This window comes from Atheta coriaria, unplaced genomic scaffold (genome assembly GCF_025399875.1).
Source record: "Atheta coriaria isolate IRGN ID8LTWV9N9 unplaced genomic scaffold, Caltech_Dcor_3.1 hic_scaffold_10_pilon, whole genome shotgun sequence".
NCBI lineage: Eukaryota > Metazoa > Arthropoda > Insecta > Coleoptera > Staphylinidae > Dalotia > Dalotia coriaria.
Genome location: NW_027045452.1, coordinates 3,601,160 through 3,615,985, shown reverse-complemented (window position 1 = coordinate 3,615,985; position 14,826 = coordinate 3,601,160). Strand labels below are relative to the sequence as shown.

At 35.9% G+C, this 14,826-nt stretch overlaps 2 protein-coding genes and 2 long non-coding RNA genes across 5 annotated transcripts; 3 read left to right on the top strand and 1 right to left on the bottom strand.

The window, feature by feature from the left end:
• Positions 1-618: 618 nt before the first annotated feature.
• SerRS-m (Seryl-tRNA synthetase, mitochondrial) lies at positions 619-2,236 on the bottom strand. The gene is given in 4 exon segments (XM_065314646.1): positions 619-1,160; positions 1,219-1,406; positions 1,458-1,822; positions 1,825-2,236. Coding segments are annotated over 4 exon segments (1,257 nt in total). The 5' UTR covers positions 2,042-2,236; the 3' UTR covers positions 619-673.
• A 544-nt stretch (positions 2,237-2,780) lies between these two features.
• On the top strand, positions 2,781-3,945 carry LOC135801237 (putative defense protein 3). Its single transcript, XM_065314647.1, has 3 exons — positions 2,781-3,165; positions 3,236-3,449; positions 3,589-3,945. The coding sequence occupies exons 1-3, from the start codon at positions 2,964-2,966 to the stop codon at positions 3,653-3,655; spliced, it is 483 nt and encodes a 160-aa protein (XP_065170719.1). The 5' UTR covers positions 2,781-2,963; the 3' UTR covers positions 3,656-3,945.
• Positions 3,946-4,555: 610 nt separating this feature from the next.
• LOC135801238 (uncharacterized) lies at positions 4,556-6,984 on the top strand. The gene is made up of 3 exons (XR_010550337.1): positions 4,556-4,936; positions 5,119-5,230; positions 5,343-6,984. It is a non-coding gene; the product is annotated as an uncharacterized lncRNA (long non-coding RNA).
• A 1,123-nt stretch (positions 6,985-8,107) lies between these two features.
• LOC135801112 (uncharacterized) lies at positions 8,108-12,443 on the top strand. 2 transcript variants are annotated; one of them, XR_010550301.1, is made up of 3 exons: positions 8,108-8,349; positions 8,453-8,488; positions 11,386-12,443. It is a non-coding gene; the product is annotated as an uncharacterized lncRNA (long non-coding RNA). The 2 variants fall into 2 exon arrangements; XR_010550300.1 differs by lacking the exons at positions 8,108-8,349; positions 8,453-8,488 and adding an exon at positions 9,215-10,574.
• Positions 12,444-14,826: the final 2,383 nt, after the last annotated feature.

Below are 14,826 nucleotides of genomic sequence, written 5' to 3'. Positions count from 1 at the left end.
GAACTTGATTAGCAATGTTCTACTATTTGCCGAAGAGGACAAGTCGAGGAATCGCCGAGCGATTTAGAAACGAAAATAACTCCATAACTATAATTACGATTAGATTTTTATGCATTTTATGTGGGAACCAAGAAGCGCGAGAGAGAGAATGTTTACTTAACACTGCCGATTCATGATTCCGTGCGCTTTCGCCTTCCGCTTTAGTTGTTTAAGGGTAGATCATACGGATTGCTTTAAAATCAGCACTTTTTCTTCTGATTTTCTTTTTTGCCTCTTGGAATTGCCATTGTTCAGTGTTTGTTGGATCCATCACCAATATCAAGATTTTTACATCATTGTTTTTCTTTCATGGACAAATTTTGTGGCATTTACTGTAGTTGAAGAGTTTTTATAAGAGATGTCGCTCACTGTCACGTTGTTCACATAAATCTAATGCAAACTTGTGGGAAATTGAAGATTTCTAAAATTAATAAATATTTGAATTGTGCTTCAATATTTGTTTATAATTAGAGGTTGATTATTAATATTTTAGGTATAATGTTGGATTTTAAGGATATTAACTTACAAAACTTTACATTGGGAAAGTTTCTGGCTAAAGAGTAACACAAGCATAAAATATTTCAATTTTCAATGTTTACTTCATAATACGCTACATATTTTGGTAACAAATCATTTATTTCTTATTTTTCACAAGTTTTAACTCTGGTATTCCTTTCTGTTTTAGTATCTTATTACTACCACCAAAATACTTTTGTAAAACCTTAGGAATTTCAATTGTACCATTATTATTTTGAAAATTCTCTACTATAGCTATTAACATTCTTGGTACCGCGCACGCTGTCCCATTGATGGTGTGCAAGTGTCGTGTTTGTCCATCCGATGCCTTGTACTTGATGCCCAAACGCCTCGATTGATAATCCGTGCAATTACTGCAACTCGATATCTCACCATACATATTCCTTCCTGGCATCCAAGCTTCAATATCATATTTTCTATACGCCGGTGCTCCGAGTTCATGGGCTGGCATGTCCAATGTTTTATAATGCAAACCAAGTGATTCAAAATTATTTTCCTCTAGTTGGCGAAATTCTTCTAAAGTTTCGTCTGATTTTGATGGTTCAACCAGTGCAAACATTTCCACTTTGGTAAATTGATGAACTCTTTAAGTAGTAATTAAATATTATTAGGAATAATGATATATTGAAGTCAATATTATACCTAAATATTCCTCGTTCTTCGGCAATACTTGAAGCTTCCGCTCGGAAACAACGACTCACAGCAGCTACTTTCATTGGTAATTTATCAGCAGGAAATACTTTGTTACTAAAGTATCCAGCTAGAGCCATTTCAGATGTGCCTGACAGACACAAATCACCTCCATGTTTTTCATAATCTAATGAATAAACCTGAAAGTATTAAGTCTCAAAAATATAAAAAGCATAATAGATATTTTATACTTGTGTTCTTTCCCCTTCTGTATTCATCCCACAACTCTCAATAATTCGTCTATCTAGAATGTCAGGTACTGAAACCAGCTTAAAACCATTTTTCAGTAAAGTATTTAGTGAAAACTTAATTAGTGCAGTTTCCAATGCTGCTAAATCACCATACAAGTAATAACTTCTTGAGCCTGTTAAGGTGCCTAGTTGGTCAGTTCTTGCCAATTGCATTCTCTTTGTTATTTCATGAAAATCCCTTGGTTTAAAGTCAAATTGTCTTGGTTTGCCTACAGTTCTTAAAACTTTTGGTTCTTCAAATTGTGCATTGGGATGTGTTTTATTTGGTAGACTTAACATTGCCTTCAATAGTTTTTCTTGAATTTTAGTTTTTCAGATTGTGGGGCAATGGATAATTCTTTATTGTACTCATGAACTAAATTTATATCACCAATACCTTTTCGATCATTGATATTTTTTGATATTTCATCAAAGTTTTTGGCATTGCAAATGTATTCAACATCTAATTCTGGTTGACATGCATTGTAGATTAGACGAATGGAAGAAAAACTTTTACTTGATGATAATACTCCTCTTGTAAACATTTTAATTATTTTTTGCCTCAATTTTTTTCAAATCACATAAGAACTAAAAGGAAGGTTAAATCAGGAGAAGTAAAACTAGCGAGATATATTGTAGTATCCCCACCGTTTTAACGGTGTTGCCACTTCCAATTCCATACAAATGCACTTTAATTTTGTTTAATGCCTACATACAACATTTATTAACTTATGTTCTTGTATGCATCGGTTTATGTGTTTACATATGTGTTCTATGCATTTATTCAACTATTCTTACTATAAAATTAGGTGTAAAATAATATTCTAAAACTAAACCAACTTCTTATGCAAATCGAAATTAAGTACACTATTATTTAATAATTACAGATATCAAGTTTAATAAAGTAGTTCATCGGTTTATTGAACTTAATTCATTTTATGATGAAACTTGATTGCGTTCTTGTGCTGGCAAGAACGATTGACATATCCGCAATTAACAAATTACATAATTGTTTATTACCACAAAATGCAATTTTCTAAAATGGTCTAAACTTCACTATTATCAAATAAAACTTGCTATATGCCTTAACCGAACGACTTCTGAATTACCAATGTGTTTTTTTTTTTCAAATCAAAATTAGTTGCCATCTCGGCAATAATGAGATAATAAGCAGTCAATCATATATTCTATTATATCATCAAAGATCGCGCCGCTGATACATTGATGTCGTTGCCGTGGTCGATTAAAACCGAAAAGTGAAAGTGGTTTTTGAAAACGCGAATCGGGTAGATCGAGTTGTTTGTTGTTTGGCACATAAAGTGGTCTCTTTTTTTATGCGTGCGCTCTCAACCCGTCCAATGGGTCAAACTTTTGAAAAGCTCTTCATTAAACATTTAACGAGTCTCGAGAGCGGCGCAGTCAAAGGCGCGATTCGTTCCAGTACAGAGTAACGTCTGCAAAATAAAAATGATTTGTTTTCGATTTTGCGTGTTGGCCGTTTTGGTACTTGGAGCTTCGGCGTTCCCAGACGGTGCACCGATTGATGCGTGCGTGAAACCACGCACAAATCAACCAAATCATGGTAGGGCCAGGTCACAGGCACCAGAAAGCAGCCCATATCAGATTTTGGCATCTGGAAATGTGTATGGACCAGGATCACAAATTCAAGGTATAAATTTATTAAGTTTTGTTTTTTAAAAATTTAAGTTTCTGGTCTAACGTTAATATAAAAATTCTAGTAACCATCCAAGGAAGAGACACTTTCAAAGGTTTCCTTATTCAGGCGCGTGACGCCGTGACCAATGAATGGATCGGAGGATGGTTGGAGGGTCCTAACTTCAAAATCCACCCTGAATGCAGTGCTGTTACTCACGCTGATCCCAAGGAAAAACAGCAGGCTACTTTTATTTGGCAAGCACCACAACACATTTCCCAAGGCTCGGTTTATTTCACGTACGTTCATTTTTATTTTACAATGCGTATTACAATTATTTCATTCTTTATATTTCTATCGATTGCAACAACACACAATTACAAATCTATGTAGTTGGCACTGTGTAGTTTGATTAATAAGTTTATCTCATATTTTCAGTGGAACAGTGCTCAAGGAGTACAGCACTTTTTGGTCAGACTTAGTCAGCCAAGTTGCAGCGAAATAAACATCACAATGTTACAGTGTTAATTTAAAGAGCAATACTGGTTTCTTTCGTAAGTTCTGCACGATTGCGTCGAAATGAATTTATACAAAAATCGAGAGAATACTCTTACGCAACACACATAAATCAGTCATGACATCAATTCACGCTTACCAGTGTTTATATTATATACGTATTACGACAGTAACATTATAGTTTAAATAAATTGTTTTTTTAGTAAGCTTTTGTTTTTACTTAATATGTATTACTCTTGATGGCGCATACAGTGCTGTTTTTAAGTAATGGGTATAAGCCTGGGGTATCAATTAATTTACTTCTAATTTAATTAATTTACTAATAATGCATAATTTACTTATCTATGTGTGTGATATAATCATTCGAAAGGAGTAAACTCCAATCGTGTGTCGAAGCTGACACACACGCACACTTTTTTTATGTTGTTCAAATCTTGCAACGTCTGCCTGTGTGTTTCCACAGTTCACGTCTTGGTATGGGTGAATATATGTTTCAACTTTATTTTTAAATTCAATGTTTTACTTTCTTTCCCTAAATAAAGTAAAATATGGTACAATTTGATAATATTAATTTTATGAGTTTTTCATGATTTTTGTAAGATTTCGACTTTATCTCGGGAATCGGTAATGCAATTTCAAGAATTCTTATTATAACTTATCGACGGACTATTCGACATCGCACAAGAATCGCTCAAACTCTTACATGAACTTGTGTGTTCTCGTTGTATATATACGATTCAATTGATTTTTGCCCTTTATTTTGAATTTTTTATTCTCTGAGTTGGCCATCCTGCATGCGACATTGTTTGTTGCAAATAGTGTGCGTTTTACTGTAGCGTGCGCGCAGGTGCGTCTGTCGTGCGCGTCGTGCGCTATCGCTGATTGCGCTGCGTGGTGCACTCAGCGCAGTTTTGTGCCGGTCGTTGGTTGTGTTGTACGTGTTTCTCGAGGCGGTTATCATATCATTTTGAGTTTGTAATTTGGTAAATCGCGTATATATCGGTTGTTCATCGACTGCATTTAGTTATTATTGACTTGTATAGCGTTTTATTAGTAGATAATCGGGTGTCGCATATGCAAAATGTTTAATTTTCTTTGCGTTCGTTGTGCGTATTGCAAGAATGACTGCGTGCTATTAACTTGTTTACACCGCGCGCTCGCGAGTTATAGGTAGCATGAATCTGCAACGTCTTACAACGTTTATTGTGATATTATTTGGACAGTGGATTGAAACATGGACAATATTCTGCGTCGAAACGGCGAAAGAACGGTAAAGTGCAGACTTTCTTGATTTTAATTCAACTATTTGTGCATGCATTGTTTTAGAAGTGTTATTCATACCCGGTGAGTTAAGTGTTTGCTAACGCCGGGTTAGGCCGATATCTTATCTTGTTATTGTTGTGAACAGACTTTTCGGTAGTATTATTGTATTTAAATGTGATTTATTTTTAGTTCTTGGTGAATTCAGCGACAAATATTTTCCCGAGGATCATCTTTTTGCTACCAGGACTTGCGTCCGTATTGTCCATGATCCAGAAACCTTCACGCACCGCGGGAAAGAATGGTAAAGCGCACATTTTCATTGTTTTTGTTTATTAAAATTCCATTTAGTTCATACGCGGCAGTTAACTTAGTATTACATTAAATTTTTATTACAATATCAAATTTAATTTTAGAATTTGGATCGTAAAACACCCACTGATGCATACTGTGGTGGTAAATACACTCGAGAATCGTCTGCCATTCGATGTGATCGGATATTATTGGGTTTGTTACGATTTCAACCAAAGGGACACCTACCAGCCTGGTGGAGGGCAGCTGCGTTTCCACGGGATGCGCTACCTCTATAATTTGTCGCTTATCTTGCAATCACTTCGCCCACACATTATTTTTCAAACCAGTACAATTAATGCACACAAGGAAGGGCACAAAACAACGTCCCGATTTTTAAACCACGAACGCATTCTTCACTTATAATTAGAATTGTATATATTTAGGTACCTTTGACATTAACGTTGATGAATGCATGTGGAATAACATGCATTGTAAACTCTTTTTAACGATACTGCCTAAGATCTAAGAAGAGTTGATTTAATGGCGGATTTTACTCATTCAGCCGTTTGCCACAAAACGTGTACATATTTCAATGTCATTATAAAAAAGGTATTCAAGAGTTTACATTGCATTTCACTGTTAATCGCTTCACTAGGTTTAATGTATTGTATTATTGCTTGTCGGGCTAATGTGACAAGTTTGCATTTTATTTGTTGGTATTGTAAATAAGTTTGGTAGTTGCTGCACCGTTGTTATCTAGCTTCGACTCGCGTACGGGGCGTCTCTAGAGTTGTCAAATTAAACTCTCTGTGGGGTTTTATTAGTTTGTTGCAGGAATTCGACCTGCAACCCGCGAAAATTTGCATAAAGAGTAATTTTTCACGCTTCTCCGTGAAATGTTTGTATTTTTTCGGGTTTTCACGCCATCTAAGTGACTCAGTAACTTTACGGCGGCGAAGAAAGATGCGGAATTAAATTCTCCGTCGGGATGTATTTGTTAGCGGTAGAAGTGACTCGATTCAGCGCACCTTACGAGAGTAGCGGTAGAAGTGACTCGTGTTCAGGGCACCGTATGAACCCGCCAGTTTGCATAAAAGGGTATTTTTTTCACTCCTTTTCGTGAAATTTTTGTATTTTTTGATGGCTCACTACCTTAAGCGCGGCGTCTAGTGATGCGGAATTAAATTCTCCGTCGGGTGATATATGTTTGTTGCAGGAATTCGCTCTGCAATCCACGAAAATTGGCATTAAAATTGATTATTTCACTCTTTTTTTCTGTAAATTGCAATTGTTAGCACTTTTAGTCGCGTTTTTCTATCATTTACCTCATTAAATTAAATTATTTAAGATATCCATCTGATAGAGAATTTTTCAATCTTCCATAATCTGCAATTTGTTGGTTACTACCTCTTTTAGTTTGGAAGATGTTCGCTATTGAAAATAATCGATAAAAATTATCAAGGGGGGGGTCTTGACAATTTTTTTAATGGGAATTCAAATTTTGTCTCTTAAATTGCTAATTTAACCAGCTTATTTTATAGAGAATTGCCGGTAGATTAAGACGCTGCGATTCGATCCTAATTAGGTTTTTTTTAGTTACGTGACTAAGGAATACATGCCGACGGACCGCAGATTGTTACTTTCTTGATAATATTTGTGCGTTACGTTAAAATGAAATATCTTGCATTCTCAAATACTGTGTGCCTTAAAATTCCTGATTATCACGTTATCAATTATTATTTATTAAATTCGAATTAATTTTTGGTCGCAGTCAAATTTATTCACCTACAAGCTGTATATTTTTATTTTGAATGATATTTAATCAAATACAGTGTAATATAATGACGAATATGATGCGCGGAAAGTAAATTGGCTTGGTATTTATTCAAACTATTCCTAAAATCAAAAATTATTTTAGATATAAAACTAGTGACCGCATGAGACCTCGAACAACACGCATTTTTATCTAAAACTCTTCGAATAGAGCATAGATTGCGCTAGGATGCACAAAATTGAATAATATTAAGTCAGGTGATTTCTCAGCTTATGTTTGCATGTGTCTGTTAGTGGCACTCGTATACGTGTGAGCTCGCGCTGCATGCTGCATGCAATACTATTTGCACGTTCTTTTCTGCTTCATAAACTTTCATAATCTTTGATCGGCTGGTCCTAGCGCTCTTAGTTTCCATTTGTCCTTATGAATTATTTCAATTATTTCTCTTAGATTTCCACTTTAACTAGCTTAGCTAATAGAGAATGGTAGTCACTTCTACCACTACCTTTGTACGGTATCCTAAATGCGAGTCACTTCTACCGTCACCCCCTACGGTGCTCTGAATACAAGTCACTTCTACCGCTACCTTCGTAGATTATAAAACATTTTTTATTGCTTTTTATTTAAATTTTTGTTCTATAAATTTTTTAATAGAACAAGATAATAAAATATATTAAGTTCAAATATTGTCGCTAAAAGTGCAAATAGGAGAGATTTTTCGTGTTTTTCCCAGATTTTTTGTAAAATCTTTCATTAATTTTAATAATCTAAATTACTGGATTACTACCTGTATCATATAGAGATGTCACTGGCATGAACTAAAAATCATAAAATAGAATTGTATTGTTTATTTCTATATTTATCGGCAAACGTGGGCATTCGGCACGAGACTTGTGTTTGTTTTGAACACAATTTACTTTCTTATCGCTTTCGCCGCGTGGAATGCATTGCATGAGATTCACGAGTGTCGTCGTTGCAATCTCCTCACGCCGCGTGCAGCATATTCTAGTTTAGTTTAGATCACATGTATTGTGTCTATTGTCAACGACGCACCAGAATTGCGCATCTCTTACTTTCTTATTGTTGTTTGTCGCGTCGTTGTTTGCTCGGCTACGGCATGCGCTATCAATGATTAGCAGTCAGTTTCGTACCGGTCGCTGGTAAGTTTAGACGTGTTTTGTGCGATTCGCATAGTTCGTTCGGACTTCTGCTTTCTAAATTTGCATTTTATTCGATCATCAATCGACAACTTAATTTACATTATTGTACAAAAGTGGAAGATACTTGATTGCGTCTCGTATCGTCGGTCTCGAAATGAATCGCCCCAACGTAGATTTATTCATCATTATCCTTGTGTAAGTAACTTTTAATTCAACAACACACATCGTATTTTTTATTATTTATGAATATATTATTGTTAAATCTTATGAAATGTTTCAACTTCTTTTTTAATTTCAGCACGTGCTGTGCCTTGGTAACTGATGCGCACAATTCGTAAGTTTTTAATTCAATTCTCGTATATTTCATTTTAATGTACCCGACAAATTCATTGCCTCATTACGTATCTCAATATGGCCGCGAAAGTTGGCGCATTCTTCGATGTTTTCAAGACTTGTGTTGGAAAATGGGGCATATCTTGGGGACAATTTAGGGCATTTGCACGTATTTTTTAATTATTTTAAAGTTTCATCGTGGAAATTGGGTCATATCTCGGGAACACCATGGTGTATTTGTACGCTTTTTACTTCTAATAGGGCGAGAATCAATCAATATTCGCATTCCCAGAAACAATTTGCGAAGTACCTTAAAATAGCTATGGAAAGTTCACTTTTTTAAATTTGTTAAAAGCACTACGCGGCTAGAGATACGAAATTAAATTCTCCATCGGGTGGTATTTATTTGTTGCAGGAATTTGACCTGCACCTGCAAAAATTTGTTTAAAAGGGTGATTTTTTTACACCTTTTTCTTGAAATGTTTGTGTTTATTCGGGTTTGCACGCAACTTTGGCGGTTCAGATACTTTAACGCGGCTCGTAGAGATGCGGACGTACATTCTCCGTCAGGTGGTATTTAATTGTGGCAGGAATTCAACCTGCAACCCCCAAAAATTTGCATATAAGTGTAATTTTTCAACCTTTTTCGTGAATGTTAGTGTTTTTTTTGGTTTGCACGCGATCTAGGCGGCGTAGTAACTTCATCGGGGCGTCTAGAGATGCGGAAGTATGTTCTCCGTCGGGTGGTATTTAAGGCTCCCCGCACACTACAAACTTTTTATCGGCCGATAGTTTGGTCGGGCTTATAATCAGTATGAAGATGTATGCAAGTCCGCATTCTACAACGATTTTGTATCGGCCGATAAACAAGTTTGATGGGCTACCCAACTGCGTTCAAACTAAACTATCGGCCAACCAGGCCAACTATCGGCCGACTGCGATATCAGTATGGAGCTCGTCGCAAGCGCGCACACCTACCGATTGTTTAGTCGGCCGACTTGATCAATTTAGTTCGCTCAGAGTATTGGTGCAGTCGGCCGACTGTTGTCTAGTGTGCGCACTCACCACAAACCCAACTGTTCAGTTGGCGTAGTGTGCGCGCTCACAGCCCAACCCGATCAAAATATCGGCCGATAAAAAGTTTGTAGTGTGCGGGGAGCCTAAATCTGACAGAATTTCTACCTGCAACCTGTGAACCAACCTTACATATAAATGTAATTTTTCAACCTTTTTTCGTGAAATGTTTGTGTTTTTTGTGTTAACTCGCGATCTAAGCCGCGTCGTAACTTCAGCAGGGCTTCTAGAGATGCAGAATTAAATTCTCCGTCGGGTGGTACTTAAATCTTGCAGGATTTCTACCTGCAACCCTCGAAACTTTGCATATAAATGTAATTTTTCATCCATTTTTCGTGAAATATTTGTGTTTTTTTTTTGGGTTAGCTCGCGATCTAAGCGACGTAGTAACTTCAGCAGGGCTTCTAGAGATGGGGAATTAAATTCTACGTCGGTGGTATTTAAATATTGCAGGAATTCTACCTAAAACCCGAGAAAATTTGTATATAACTATAATTTTTCAACCCTTTTTGTGAAATGTTTGTGTTTTTTTGGGTTTGCACGCGATCTAGGCGGCGTAGTAACTCCAACGGGGCTTTTAGAAATGCGGAATTAAATTCTACGTCGGTGGTATTTAAATGTTGCAGGATTTCTACCTGCAACCCGCGAAAATTTGCATATATGTGTAATTTTTCATCCCTTTCTCGTGTAATGTTTGTGTTTTTTCGGGTTTGCACGCGATCTAGACGGAGTAGTAACTTCATCGGGGCATCTAAAGATGCGGAATTAAATTCTCCGTCGGCTGGTATTTAAATCTTGCAGGAATTCTTCCTGCAACCTGCAAAAATTTGCATATAAGTGTCATTTTTCAACCCTTTTTCGTGAAATGTTTGTGTTTTTTCGGGTTGGCACACGATCTAGGCGGCGTAGTAACTTCATCGGGGCGTCTAGAGATGCGGAATTAAATTCTCCGACGGCTGGTATTTAATTGTTGCAGGAATTCGACCTGTAACCCCCGAACATTTGCATATAATGTAATTTTTCAACCCTTTTTCGTGAAATATTTGTGTTTTTCGGGTTTGCACGCGATCTCAGCGGCGTAGTAACTTCAGCGGGGTTTCTCGAGATGCGGAATTAAATTCTCCGTCGTGTGGTATTTAAATCTTGCAGGAATTCTACTTGCAACCTGCAAAAATTTGCATATAAGTGTCATTTTTCAACCCTTTTTCGTAAAATGTTTGTTTTTTCGGGTTTGATCGCTATCTAGGCGGCGTAGTAACTTCATCGGGGCTTCTAGAAATGCGGAATTAAATTCACCGTCGGGTAGTAATTAAATCTTGCCGGAATTCTGCCTGCAAGCCGCGAAAATTTGCATACAAGTATAATGTTTCAACCCTTTTTCGTGAATTGTTCGTTTCTTCGGGTTTGCACGCTCGATTTTATGTCTTTTCAATATTATATAAATTGTATTACACAGGCATACCTGAATGTTTCTTCTTCCACTCTACGCGTGGATTGGTGTTTGTATATAAACAACTTTCTTATCGCTTTGAACCAGTTCCACGCTCCGGTCGTGCGACGAGCATTCGAGCGTTTCAGTTTGTTCTTATTTGCACGCGACTTCTCTCCTTTCTTTCATTTCAATTCTATAAATTGCACTTTAACGTTAATTTTCGACATAAATTCCGACACGTAATGATAATTGACTATTTAGTGTTATGCTTATAATGATTTGTGCGTGAAACGATGGGTTTATATTTGTGCGTTTGTCGGTTAAAATATTGCGTATAATACAAGACACTATCCGACGGGTAAACTTAATACACGTGTTTTTTTCTGTTTCAGTGCTTCCTTTGATTACCCTTTGCCCCGGTAAGTTGTTAAATCTTATTACAGCATTATCACATTGATGTCTTTAGTCGCGTGTAACGACAGTACCGTAATACTCGTAAGTCAAAATTGTCGCTTGCCGTCGACTGCGTTTTCGATCTTGCCTGAGAATGTGATTTTCACTGTTATTCTCAGCTCTTATTGTTCTTTTGCATTCAAAATACTATAATCGTGTTGACGCGTTTAAAAGCGATTTCAATATCTTAACTCAAATCGTGTATCATGCCGTTGGTTGCTTTGCCTTCTTTTCATTTTCCGCAACGAATATCAATGTTGGGAAACTTGTAAAATTTTGTAGTTGTTAATTTTGTTGATTATTTTTTGCGATTTTTTTTAAATGCATTGTCTTATTTTCCTATTTGTAACATCCTGTATATGGGCTTTTCTTGAACAACAAAAATTTATAAAAATTGATCTTTTTGCGTGTTTTGATCGTGGGATTTTATATTAAATGTTTAAATTTTCCTTATTTATTACTCTGTATATTTGTTTCCCCTGATTTCCAGTCAGTACTTGACTACATTTGTTTCTTCCACATGTTTTCTCCTTGTTCGTAGTATTTTATTTTTAAATCTAGTAATTTTCCTTTTGTATCACCCTGTATACTTGTTCTTCATTTATAATATGTCACTGACCAAATTAGTTGTCCGGGTGTTTTCAATTTTGAACTTTATATTTTCTTTCTGTATCACCCAGTATATCACTTTTCCTTAACATACTTGTTAATGTGGGGAAAATTTATTGTTATACTCGTAATGTATTGCTCTTTTTCTAAATCATTGGTTTTCTTTTTGTAACACCCTGTAGATTAGTTTTCCTGTATTTAATTGCTATTTCATAATCATGTACATAGTATGTTGGTGTTTATAATTTGGTACTTATGTGCATGTGTGAAACGCAGGTCGTAAGACTTGCTTCAAGATGGCGGCCTGAAATTTGTATGTATTATGTTATATTATGTTATGTATTTACATTCTGTTATTTTATTTGTTAATAAAGAAATGTAAAAAGAGGTTGTGAGTGGTATTATTCGTGCACCCCTTCTATCATTGCAGGTTCAGGTCAGAACTTGTAAGAACATTTTTAAGTGTCGACTCTCGAGACGACTTAAAACTTAGAAATATTTTACAGTCTTCATAAGGAGTTCTCTCTCAGGGATGATCCCCACTATAAAAAATTGTTAAGGTATCCTGTATGATTCGTGTACTTTCTTCATTTCAGGTACAGGTCAGGAACTGGTAAGAAGTAAGTGTCACCTCTTGAGGTGACTTAAAACTTAGAAATAGTTTTACAAGTCTTATAAGGATTGCCCTTATAAGGAGTTCCTCTCTGGGATGATCCCCACTCATAAAAAATTCGTTGATATGCCTGATACCCGGGGATGAAGCGCAGAGATATCGTGGCTGTAGGGATGGGCCGGAGTAATGGACGGATCGAAGCAGGGCGATCGACTGTGAGCGCTCATGCTTCTGGGGAGATCGACCGTAAACTGTCTTATAACGACACGTGCCAAAAAATTTAAAAATCTCATCCACTCCTCTGTTCTCTTCCTTCTACTCTCTCTCCTCTCTCCTCTTCTCTACTCTGTTCTCTTCCTTCTGTTTTCTACTCTTCTCTGCCAATCCTTCTTCTACTTCTCCCATTTCTCTGTTCTCCGTTTCTTACTTCTCTTTTGCATTGCCTTCACTTGTATTGGAATTTCTCTTATATTTTATTTGAGTTTACATATGCAACCCAAATTACACCTGTTATTTCTATATTTGAGAAAAATGCCTTCCGCACCTGAGATTCGATCCGTGTGTACTAGCATGCCAGCAGGTGCACATATCCACTCGACCACCGAGTGATTTCATCATTGTTATTTGATTCTTTCTATTTATGATTCTACGTTATTCAACTTTTTAAAAACAATAACACAACACAAACAACAGCTATGTACTCGTATTGTACACGCTCGACGCACTTAAGATTTATATGGAATATGATTTAAAACATCAATTCTGCAAACGGCAAAGGGGAAACCAGAAAGAAATATGAAGAAGTATATAATATTACATTATGTTTTATTACCAACATTAAAACCTACATACACTTATTTAAAATCGAAAATCATAGGCAGCTCTTAAATCTCTTGAAAGTAAAACTTGCCTTGTAATACGCACATCTCTAGCATTTCTGCGACGGTAACGGTACAGTCCTAGGCACAAGTGCTTCTAAACTTCTTCAACAGGCATCAACGTTGTTTATTTATACTAATTTAAATACACAACACAAGGTGCAAGCAAACAACTAAAAACACAAACAACTATAATACAATAATAAACATTTACATATAAAAACACTATATTTAAATCACATTTAAATATAGTAATACTAGAAACGGTCAGATAAACATGTTCACAACAATAACAAGATATTGTTCCAACCTGACCTTAGCAAAGACTCACGCGTGTGAATTGTAGACCGATGCATGCGCGAATAGGTTAATTAAAATAAAGAAAGACTGCCCTTTACCGTTCTTTCTCGGCTTCCACGCAGAGCAATGTCCATATTTCAATCCATTGTCCAAATGATATCACAACAAACGCTACAAGACGTTAAAAGCTAAATATTAAAGGTAAACGTGCAACCATATAAATTAAAATATCATAAATCATGCCCGAGACTTTGAGCGCGAATTGCATTTGACACGTTACCTGTAATAAAGATGCAAATATCGTGTAACGGGTTGCATGTCGAAATCCTGCAACAAACAAATACAACCCGTCGGAGAATTTAGATTGCGTGCATATCCGAAAAAATTCAAATATTTTACGGCAAAAAAGGAAATATCGATAAATTACCATTTATGCAAATTTTCGTCGGGTGCATACGAGCCACTTCTACTTAGCACTTTTAGTCGCGTTTTTCGACCTTTTACTGTAGGAAATATAATTATTTTATATTTTTGTCTGATAGAGAATTTCCAATCTTTCATATAATCAACAATTCGTTAGTAGTTATCTTTTAGTTTAAGAGATATGAATTTTTGAAAATCGTCACGAAAAAGTATCAAGACCCCCTCAAGTACTTTTTCTAAGACTTAAAATTCTCATCTCTCAGGGATTTTAATTTTAAATAACAGCTCTTCATCTGATAGAGATTGGCTCGTAGATTAAGACGCTGCGATCAGATCTTAATTATTCTTTTAGTTTACGATATTCGCGACATTGAATAAATGGGCAAAATTGCAAAAATGTCACTTTTAGCACTTTTTAGTCATGTTTTTTCGACCTTTTACTGTAGGAAATATAATTATTTTATATTTTTGCCTTGATAGAGAATCTTCCAATCTTTTCATATAATCAACAATTCGTTAGTAGTAGCTATCTCTTTTTTAGTTTAAGAGATATGAAT